This window comes from Candoia aspera, chromosome 4 (genome assembly GCF_035149785.1).
Source record: "Candoia aspera isolate rCanAsp1 chromosome 4, rCanAsp1.hap2, whole genome shotgun sequence".
Taxonomy (NCBI): Eukaryota; Metazoa; Chordata; class Lepidosauria; order Squamata; family Boidae; genus Candoia; species Candoia aspera.
Window position 1 is genome coordinate 82,664,747 of NC_086156.1, and position 11,459 is coordinate 82,676,205.

Genomic DNA, 11,459 nt, shown 5'->3' on the forward strand with positions numbered 1-11,459 from the left:
TTCGATTAGGCTTTCTGGAGCCATCTTTTAGGTGGGATTCTTTTAAAAAAATGCAAGAAAGGCGAAATATATCTATTTTCAGCGAAAGGGAAATGTGTATCCCTCATTCTCAAAATGCAATTAAGAAAGAAATGCTTGGATAAGGAGCTCATCGCATAATTCTCTAATCTTGCTGAGCCACAATCTGACGAATGGAGAATTTGGGATGTCAGAAGCTCCCAGCTTGCTCAACCACAGCTTGCATTCCTATCTGCCCACGCTCCCCCCGCAGTAAGAGAACAATTTCTGCCATCTATAATGGCTGCCTGGGTCTGCAGTGCAACCCCCCCCCCTCTCACCGCAGCCTGAGATCCCTGCGCCATCTTGAGTTTCCATTTCTCGCTCCCCCTCCCGGCGCCGGTCCTTCGTCCTCCTCCTCCTCTCACGGGTCTCGGCGCATTACTTTGGCCCTCCAATGCGACTTGAATGCCTCCCAAAATTCTGCCATGTTAGGGAAAACACCCGTGACTTAACAAAGACGTAATATGATTTATTTGTGTGTACGCGCCCGCCTGTGTGCGAGAGTATAACAATATGTATGTCACAGCGCTACTGTTTCGTTTTTCTTCTTTAGGGCTTCCCTCGCACAATCCAGCAAACTCTCCCCAACGCAAAACATTTTTTAAATCGTTCTTTTGGTTCTGATCTCGGAAATTTGGGGTTGCAGATAATAAAGTGGGCGCTGCTGGCGAAGAGGCATATTCGCAGCTGCATCCTTTCAAGCCAATCTTCCCCGAGAAGACATCAATCCAAAGCCTTTGTTTCGGTTTGTTTTAACTTGAATTGATCGTGAAAGATCTTGATTCTACATGGAGTGTTGAAAATCTTGGTTTTATGCAAAGAATATTTCTTCTTTTCTCCCCTCCCTCTTTCAGTTAATTTAGAACATCTTTATCTTCCAGACTGTTTGCATTTTTGAAAAGTTGACTTTTGTCCTGTAAGCCTAAAGAAACAGAATTCAACAGTCTGGACATCATTCTCCTACTAGGAATTCCATTCTTCCTTCCTTTTTCCTTTCCTGCCTTTTTTTTAATGAATAGGAGATGCACGAACTTAAAGCAAAGTTAGCAAAAATAAAATATAGAGATTCCAAAAAACCCTGTGATATTGCCGCTGTGTTGATTATAGTGGTGGTGGTGACAATACATTTTCATTTTAAGAAGAGTTTTACAAATATTGCCATTTTTCATTCTACCCTTCCTTCCTGATTTATGCCATATATATTATAGAAGCACCAAACTGATCTGGCTCCAGGTGTTTAAATTCTTCCCAAATCTAGAGTTCTGAATGTGTGTATATATATATCTCTCCAACTATTCAGCCTGCTTTAAAAAAGTATTTTAACTGTTATATTCTAAAACATCTCTGATGTATTGTAAACATACAGAATAACATTAACGTCCAGATAAGCACAGTGTCTTTTTTTAAAAAAATCCCATAAATAAAATTAATTTAAATTATAGCATAATTCTGCTAGGAATAAAATCTCAATGAATTGATAGGATAGAAAGCTAAACTAGATTCTTTCGATGCCTATAAAACAAGAATACGGCATTTTAGAGACTATAAAGCCATTTATTTAATCTATGAAAATAATGTACAATAAATAATTTGCATTTTATTATTAAAGCATTTAAATAAATAATCTACTTCTAAAAGGAAGGGGCAAAATCTTTCGCTCGTTTGTTCGTTTTTAAATTAAGACATCTAAATGTCTTGTTTTGGTTCCTGAGAATTTCATTAAAAAGACAGTCCTTGGACATTTTCTTCTTGTTTTGCATGTTAATGTCTGCTTAGTCGAAATGGGGGTGTGGGAGAGGAGAAAATCCGGTTCTTGAAATGTTTCAAAGTCTAAAGAGCATCTTTTCTTGAGCTCAAAAATAAAAACTTCCTTACACAACATTTTGCATTTTTATCACCTAGGCACCAACTTGACCCGAATCGCCCCACCACGCATTTGGGGAGTGGGGGGCATAAAGGAAAATCCAAATTTTATTGAAGCATAAATTCCCTTTGGAAAAAAAAAATGACCGAAATCATTTAACGCGACAATTTCACTAAAGAGATACACCTTTCTCTCCAAGGAAACATTTTTCCCCAACGGAGCACCGAGAGAAAACGGGAGGGCGGTGGTCAAAGGGGGGAGATTAGCGGTAGTTTGAAATGGCTGGGCTTAACTAGGGGTGGTGTGTGCATACACTTCTCTGTATTATTTATAGGGGCGGATCGCCCAAGGCAGATAATAAACGGGGAAAGGGTGCGAGAGGTTACTGGAAATTGAAATGGGGCAGATCCAACGAACACAACGTGCTGGTGAAAAAGTCCAGGTCTTCCAGGGAGAAGCTCGCGGGGCTATCTGCGCAGCCCTGGAGGCCGGGCGAAAGCTCTCCCGCGGCCGGCGGGCAGGAGTTCGCCGGGAAGGCGCCCGGGTCCAGCGGCAACAAAGGAGACCTCTGGCTTTCGGGGAACGCGTCACCCGGCGAGGACGACGAGCAGGACGACGAGCAGGAGGAGGTGAGGCGAGCGCCCGCCGTCCCGCCGGGCTCCGCGGCCGGAGCTCCGCCCTGGCTGGGCGTCGGGTAAGGCGCTAGGGCGCTCCGGGCCTCTCTGCTACGGCTGCGGCCCGGTGGGTAGGGACCAGGCATCTGCCGCGCTCCTCCGCGGGAAGAGCTGCCGTCCTCGGCTTCCCCCGCTTCTTGGCTGCTGCCTTGGTCCCCTTCGGCGGGGTCTGCGCTGTGCTGCGTTTGCCTCTTGTGCTTCATCCGACGGTTCTGGAACCAAACCTTCACTTGCCTTTCCGTCAAGTCCAGCAAAGCCGCGATCTCCACCCGGCGGGGTCTGCAGAGGTATTTGTTGAAATGGAACTCCTTCTCCAACTCGAGGAGCTGCGTGTTGGTGTACGCCGTCCTCAGCCGCCGAGCAGCTTTCTCGCTGGGGTCTAAAGAGCCCTGCGCGTCTGGAGGGGGAAGGCAGCGGAATTACACAAAGAAGCTCCAACCGGATAAGCGAAGGGTCCCATCTCCGCTTTGTCTTGGGGGTGGGTGCAGGACCACGGGAAAGGGGAGGGGAGAGAGCCACTTTAAATGGCTTGGGCATCTTGCAAAGTTTTGTGGGGCACGGAGTCTCCCGCTACCAAGGATGCCTCTGTACCCACGGACACGCAGTGCCACGGCCAGAAACCAAACGGCTCGGTCTCCCCACTTCCTCCAAGAAGCAGAGTACAGCGTGGAAGCAGGACAAGCCTTGTGCCAAACGCATATCGGGGTTGAGGGGCGCATTTTGGAAGGGCTCACTGGCCTTCAGCTATAGAGGAATCCACGCTCAAGAGTGGGTGTTGGTTCGCTGTCTCTTTCCCTCGCCTTTGTGTTGTCTCTCTCTCTGTACGTGTAAGAGGAGGATGTTCCATAACTAAGTGACCAAAAACCAACTCTAAGCAAGCAAAAGAACACAAACCATAAATAAGAAAAACACGGAGAGGGCAGAGAGGTATGCCTTGAAAGAGTTATCTCCCTGTCCCCAACCTAAGAACTGGGAAGCCCCAAAAGCTAGCCTCTCCTGTCCGCTAGCCGAGGCTCCACCGGAGAATTTTTGACCAGATGCCCAGACTTTTCCCAGATTGCCCTCAGTCGGCAACGCATCGCCCGCTTCCTGGGTGTGGGTGGGTGTGTCGGGGGGGCACTGAATCAAGACAAGGAAGCGAAACCCTTCCTTCCCCAAGGCGTCACGATGGAGTGGGGATGATTAGGTTGTTTAATAGATGGGGAACATTAGTTTCAACCTTGGGGTTGCCCAAAGAACGGTTTTTTTGGTGAGAGGGGAAAGGGAAGAAGAGTTCGGGTTTTCCCTTCTGGCTTGTTTCTGTTCCTCGTTCTGCTACACTGGAAGTAGAAGCAGCGTACTGTATAGCCAATGCCACTCCCCACGCCTCCCAAAGCACCGCGGCCAAACTGCTTTCCATTCTCGCCCTGGAATAAACAGTCCAAGTACAGTCACAGAGGAAGACGCCACACAACAGAGCTGAAAAGGATGTGTAATAGGGCAGAGAGAAGTGGAGTTAATTTAGTTCTGAAGACTGGCTGGGGCAGGGGGAGAGGGAGTGGGGGAAGGAAGGAAGGAAAAAATCATGCATGCATTCATTCGAATCTTTCAGTAATTCAGATTAGAAATGGGAGACGGGTATTCCTTTGCCTCCTTTTCCAAGACTAAGTGAGTTTTAAATAGCAGAATTTTGGTCTCTTCCCTCCACCCTGCCCAGCCACCCAAATTCCACCCCCCCCCCCGCCCTTTACTGTATACAGACCTGCAGGAGAAGCGGCGGCAAATCCAGGCACGGAAGAGGAGGGAGACGAAGAGGCAGGAACCGGGTGGGCTTTCTTAAAGGATTTCTTCTCCTTCATCCAGGGGAATTCTCCACCCAGGGCGGAAGGCTGGAGCGTGGCTTTCTGGGCCTGCCCATGCCGCGCTCTCTTTTGGCTCCTCGGCGTAGGCTGGCTGCTGGAACGAGGATCCAAGCCGAGGAGGGTTTCTTCCAGAGGAGGAGGAATTAACGTCGGTGGTTCCTTGATTGATGAAGTTTGAAATGTCTCCAGGACAGCGGGAAGGGACGTCAGACACTCCGCTAGCGATGGCTGGCTGTTTATGAAGCCTATCTCCCTCTCAAATTCAAAATTCATGGCTTTTTCCAGAGGCCCAGTGCAAAGGGAGGGGGCGGGGGGATGCGGGTGGGTGGGGAAGGAACGCTGGGTCTTTGAGGCCCTTCCAATATTTTATATCCTTTTTAGTATTAATATTATTTTCAGTCTCCTCCCCGTCTTCTACCCACCTTTTTATTTTTATTTTTTAATATCTTATATTGCTGATAAAACAGGCGTATGGGGACCTTGCTCTATTAAACTGACGAGCAGGGATAAATTGCAGCCAATTCCTCATCACGTGACCTGGCTGGCCCAATAGCAGGGCCAACCTAGTTGAAAACAGAGGGCTGGGGTCCCCCGCATCATGGCTAATAATAATAGCAAGCATGACAATAATAACAGCAATAATACTCCCATTTGTCACATTTGGAGATTTCTAGTCCTGATTGCAAATGCTAAAGCCAGAGGAAGACGCTCCTGAAGGTTTGACTGAGGAGGCGGTAGTGGGGGGGTAAGCAGTTTGCCTTTTAAGTTTATCTGCCAAGAGGATTGAGTGACCGGCCCCATCCAGGAGAGAGAACGAAGGCGGGAAAAGGGGTGTTGAAAGAGAGGACAGACATCAGGTATAGAGAAGATGTCTATCCCAGGCAGCACAGACACTTCCCGTTTACAATCAGCCGCCCTGAAACTAAATGAAACAAACTCCTGTGAACAGCTGACTTGAATCTAATCCGAATTAAAAACGTTCCAAAGTGGCCAGTTCAAATCAGTATGAAAGGACTTTCGAAAGTGTTTTTGATAACACATTCTAGAGCAAGCCTCTTAGAGACAGGAATGTTTGAGCTGATGGGGAAAGAGGGCATGGGCTACTAACTAAAGATCTGTGAGAAGAGTTTCATTAAGAATAAAGGGAAAACTTCTAACACTTCCCCACCATAATTTATCTCTTCTTCCCTCTCAGATGTATATTTTATGGGGTCATCAACTTAATTTTAAAAGCCTTTTTTCAAATATAAAAACAGGTTCTTAAGGAGGTATCTAAGAAACTTTCCAGGCCTCCGCCCCCGCCCTCTTTTTAAAAGTTGCCCACAAACTGAGCAACTGAAGAGCAGAGACTGAGGGGGAGAGGGAGAGGGGGGGCGATCAATCTTCTCTCACCAAAGACTTCTGACAGCCCAGGCTTTGCTCACTTCTTAAAGAATTTGGATGTTTATCAGAATTTCTGAAAGAAGATTTTTTTCCACAGATTTGGACTTGCTTGGTAAAGGTACAAAATAAAATAGTTTGAAGGCTAGAGGGTGGGAAATTGAGGTGGGGATAAGAGATAAAAACCAAAAGAGCATCTGAGAATCGAGAATGCTGTTTACCATTTGTTTATTCAAGCTGCATTTCTCTCTAGCCTCCGATATGCTAGAAAAGAGAGCTGGAAAACTTCAGTAGAGGAGAGAGGCAAAAACTTAGAAACTTTGTTAGTTCAAACATCCATGTGGGTGGCATGAAAACCTTAAATCTGGGAGAAATCGATGGCTTGTAAGTGAGGAAAAAAAATTCCAAGAGCTTATGTGGGCAGACCTAAGATGGGTTCTGAAAACTACAATGCTGTAAATAATTAACATTGTTAGCCAATGCAAAAATAATACAGTATTTTGAGAGGTGCTCTGCTGTGGCTTGTAGAAACTGTAAAGTGTTAAGAAGTATTTCAAAATCTGTGGTGAAAATGTTATTTGGAAGCATTACTTTTAGCAATAGTTACTATTTCTTGCCCCAAACTATGGCATATATGTTATTTTGGGAAACATTGCTCATGATGCAGCCCTGTCTGACTTTAAAAAAAAAAACCAATTGCATTCCAGATCAAACCATTCTGTTGAGAAGGATGCAGCCTCAACAGAGCAATGGATCTGAGAAGCAGTGTTATTATCTGTTCTTTCCTTTCCCCAAAGTGTCAGTTGTCTTTGCTAAGCTGCTTTATTTAAAATGTGTACAAAGTAAAGCTTATCCTATCATGATCAATTTTAGACCATTTGTAGTTCTGGGGTCATAGTCAATTTAATTCTTTTTTCACAGCTTCTAAAAATACTGCGAGAATGAAGTATGGTACAATTATCACAAAATACAGTTGCCCATAGTTGTGGTGATAGCATAGTTCAGTTTACATCTGGATAATTTTTAAACAAATCACCTCCAACTTTAGATTCCCCCCAAACTGGAAAGGGATTAGACTGTAAAAGCATTAAGGTCTGTTGAAAAAATGAAAAGAAACTTAAATCAGGGTATTTGTAAGTCAGTTTCTTTTCAGCGCTTGAGGTTGGTCTGTAGAGAAGTCACCTGTTGAATTTCACTTTCAATTCCACTTTCATGCTATGAATGAATATCCACTTTCCACATAAAGTCCATTTGGCCTATCATATTCAATCTAGCTGTATTTGCATTGCCAGTATCAGTGCCATTAATTGCTGCTTTCAACTAAAAAACACTGACTTCGTTGGTCCATCTGTGGTTCATCTACAGTGACACTGAATAATATATTTGGTAATACTACAGATGCAAAACTATATGAATCCACGTTTTAGACACAGGTACAGAGATGGTTTGATGTAATATAATTAACTATCATAAATTCTACCCCACCCCTGAGATTGTCATGAGCGGTCCTGCTCCAGGTGCCCTCACATGCTGAAGCCTCAGTGGAAGTCCATCCAAGCTAGGGAGTATTCTCCCCTGTAAAACCCATCTGACTCCACTCTGCTATTTTTCAGTGCCAAAGTCCTTTTTTGGTCCTAGGTCTTTTAATTTCTGTTCTGTTGCTTTCAATAGTTTTATCTTGTTTATTTTAAATCTCTGCTGCTTTTATAAACTGTTCTAATGGACTGATATCATGTACTTTATGTGCATGCATTATAGTTTTCTTTAAACTGTATGTTGCCCTGAGAGTTGTAACTTTAGGATGGCTAACAAGTTTTAGAAATAAATATTTAAATAAATATTTTGCCCTGGGAAAAGTCAGTTTTGTGAATGAGAGACAAGTTTATTTTGTAAATTAGTGTGTATTTTTAAAAATATAAATGTTGAAAAATAGAGCTGATGGATGGAACAGGTCAGATGATTAGGAGAATAAATTTAGTGAAGGCTAAAAAGAAAAGTAAATTTGTAAGGCAATTTCTCTAAAAGCATTTTTGTTTTTACGCTTGCCATTGTTTTCGAATATGCTTAGAAGAAGAACAGAACCTAGACCTTAAACTTAAATTCTAGCTCTCAGTATCTGTACATGCAGGATTCTGATGTTGTCTTATTCAACCAAACACAGAGACCACAGAGAGAGCTTGTTGGAAAGAATGTACCAAGAATGCAGGGGAGGGAATATTTCAACTTGTGAAGGTATGGCTAAAAGGTGAGCTTTCCTGGGCATTGTCAGAAGCTAGAATCTTCTGGCCAATTAACCTTCACTTGACCTGAACATTTTGAAACAGGCTGCACTCCTATCACCAACACACCTAGCAATAATACCCTTTTAACTGAATGGGAATTACTTCTGAATATAGGATTGTACAGCTGTTAAAAGAGCAATGTGCAAGTATTAAAAATAGTAAAGAGGTTTCCTTGTTTGACACATTTAGTCCAAAGTGTCTAAGAACATGAGGCACTCCCACATAAAAGAATAATAACTCATTTTAAAAAATATTTCAGACTTATATCTGATTCTGAATTCTTGATTTTGAAAGCCAAGTTACTGAACATAATAGAATTTTCTTTATTTGTGCATAGTGGAGGCAGCGTTAAGTATAAGATAAAGTACTGCATGTGCTATTACTCCCTAAGATTTATTTCTTGTAGTAGCATGCCAGGAACTAGACCTTTTTGCTAGGATAATTTATTTGAGGAAACCTTTTCACAGAGGTCTGAATAACATGGGGGCCAATATTTTAGTTCAGTTAAATCATCCATAAAATCACAGTCAGGGAAATGATAGTGGGGGAGGGGAGATATTGCATTCTTTGACTATTGTTGTTTGATCAGATCCCAATCAAAGTTTCCACGCTCTTATGCTTTTAAATTACAGCACCACAGAATATTAAATTACTTCTTGCATGGATGAGCATAACCCAGCTACAACCATGAATGCAAGAAAGGGTGCTTTGGGTGCTTTTTAAAAAATTGTTATTTATAATTGCATGAAAGCTATAATTATCAGTGGAACTTAATATACCAACAAAACAAAACCAAATGTTTTTTTAAGTCCCTTTGGCCTGGAATTCATGCCTGTTTGTAGAAGCAATCTAGTTTTCTCCTTCCTGCATTCATTAAAGATAGAGCCACAGACCAACAATAGATGCAAAGATAGGTCTTAAAAGCAGTGAGAATAGTGTTGCCATCTAGAATCTCTTTCTCTCTCTAGTCATCCTGCTGAAGACAATTAAACTGCTTTGGAGCTCAGTTGAGAGCAAATTGAAATCACATTTAAACCATGCTACAATAAACAATCAACTGTAACACAAAACAATATGTAGCAGCCTTTCTAAGAAGCTATAGACCAGGGAGAAGTATGCCAAGCCAATCTTATAGACTCCAATAAGAAGTTAATGAAGTGCAGGAAAAGTTCTATGAATCTGGCCAGGTGCATAGGCTTTCTTTGTGCTGTATCTTATCTCACATGATACCAGAAATATTCAGCACATTCAACGTATTTAGCGTATGAGTTGGCTCACATAGCATGTATGTGGCCCAAGTGATGAGACCTGTTTTTTATATGGGCAAGCATTTACCTATGGCCAACATAACAAGTACTTTATCTCTGTGTAAATGTGACCAATATGGCCCAGATCAGCCTGCTCCAACCTGTGCACGCAGTCCAACAAAATCAGGTGGATATCAGGTTGGGGGAAGCTGTGGCAGATGAATGCTTTTGGTTCCTCCCCATAAAACTTTCGGAAGCAAGTGGTGCTATTGCAGAAAGGAGCCACGACACTAATTCAGCTGAGATGGTTCCACCCTATACAGACTATTTCTGTAGCACAGCGGAAGAACACATGGTAGCAGGGCCATAAAGCAATAGTAATATCTGTATCAGGCCTATGACGATGGCTTCAGAAAAGCAGAGAACATACAATTGAGCTTACAGTTCATCCTCACATGCTTACACAATCTCATGTTAGATAGATGTCTCTCTCTAAAGCTGATATTAATAAAAAAAAATTCTGTTGCATCTGATTCATCTAGCATCCTTTATTCTATAATGGCCACCCAGATGCTCCCGTCCCTCACAAGCGGGACACAAAGGCAGAAGTCTTCTCCCACTACTGTTTTCCAGCAGCTGATTTACAAAGATGCATTGCCTCCAATATATAATTATTACAGATACTGGTATGGGAGCAGAAGGCATATGATTGTTACAGGATGTATCTAGTATCAGCTCACTAAAACTGGTACCAGGATATATAGGCAGTCTTCAGTCAACATATCCAAAATGGTTACTGAAGTCACCCATTTTCTAGGTTCATGCAGGACATTGAATTTTAGACTAACCCAAGAGATTTGGTTCTCAAAACTGCTACTACTCTACATAAACACACACACCCTAACCCCTAACCAAGGTTAGCATGTTATCAAGGTTAGCATGTTATCAACTGATTTGTGTCTTGCCAACACAGCCAGTGAACCTGCAGTATTCCAATTAGACTATAGGACCAAGATAAACAGGCATTTTGTTCTGCTGGGGCATATTCTTGCACATGGGGGCCACGTTCCATGCTAGCAATGGGTGGGGTTGAATCAAGCAGTGGTAGAGCCATCATTCTCACTGCTCCTGACTCACACCTTTAGTTTTCCTCCTTGCACAATAGGTTGCCAAGGAAAGGACAGATCCCTTTTACCCAAGGTCTCAATTGCTTGCTTGGAAAAGATTTTTGAAATTAAGCTTCAAAGTTAGAGCATTCATACAACGAGTATGTAATTCTTTATACCATCCCACAACCAGTGGGATGTGCCACAGAAAGACCACTTCAGTGCCCAACTGCCCTTTCTAACAGAAGCACTGACTTAGAATTATGTTTCTACTTTAGGAAGTATAACTACAGAGATCTATCAAGATATCACACAAATAATCCTGAACAAGGAGAGTCATAGATGCTGCACAGCTGAAATCCCCACACCGGCTATGCTGAATAAAGGAATACTTTCAGTCATAAGTTCCCAAAACACAAACTTATTTCCACTTGCCAAACCCAGTGAAGAAAAAGTTTCAGAAAGAAATGCTCAGCTTCTTCCTCTCTCACACAGGGGGTTTCATAAGTACAAGGTGAAAAGCTTGACTTCAATCACAGAGCATAGTGTTTGCTATGAATTAAAAATATCCTGTAGAACAGTGTTCCTAATAGTGAGAGCAGCAGTGATGGCAACAACCTACAAACCTCCCCATTAATACTAGGTGGTCCTAGAGTACCTGGGCTTCATGGTTTGGGAGGGGAGTCCTGAACTTAATCCCAGCCCACTCCTCTTATTGACTTCAGCATTTGATAAACCAGCTTTGCAAGTGTTTGGGGATCCTCTTGTACATCATGTGGGTGAGGTGGCCTTCTGCCCCCAAATTCTGCCTTGAAGGCCCCATTGCTACAACCCTTCACAGAAAGGTGGAGTTAACAAAGCATCATCAAAAGAGAACAGCTCGTTTCTTCAGTCACATGCGAGTTTTGATCTGAGTCATTCTACTGCCGTATAAACATAACATTCTAATTTGACAGGACATTGACATTGGGTTCCAGCCTCATAAGAGTTTTGTAAAGAGTAAAT

At 42.9% G+C, this 11,459-nt stretch overlaps 1 protein-coding gene across 1 annotated transcript; it reads right to left on the reverse strand.

Moving 5' to 3' along the window:
* Positions 1–1,721: 1,721 nt before the first annotated feature.
* Positions 1,722–4,749, reverse strand: HOXB2 (homeobox B2). Its single transcript, XM_063300800.1, has 2 exons — positions 4,340–4,749; positions 1,722–2,995 (listed from the first exon to the last, which is right to left on the reverse strand). Exons 1-2 carry the CDS (start codon positions 4,710–4,712, stop codon positions 2,307–2,309), a joined length of 1,062 nt encoding a protein of 353 aa, XP_063156870.1. The 5' UTR covers positions 4,713–4,749; the 3' UTR covers positions 1,722–2,306.
* Positions 4,750–11,459: the final 6,710 nt, after the last annotated feature.

Excerpts from the sequence above, each read along its gene's own strand:
- HOXB2 (XM_063300800.1), bottom strand. The coding sequence starts at position 4,712 with ATGAATTTTGAATTTGAGAGGGAGATAGGCTTCATAAACAGCCAGCCA. Across the intron at positions 2,996-4,339 it reads TGCCGCCGCTTCTCCTGCAG|ACGCGCAGGGCTCTTTAGAC; the intron begins GTCTGTATACAG and ends TTCCCCCTCCAG.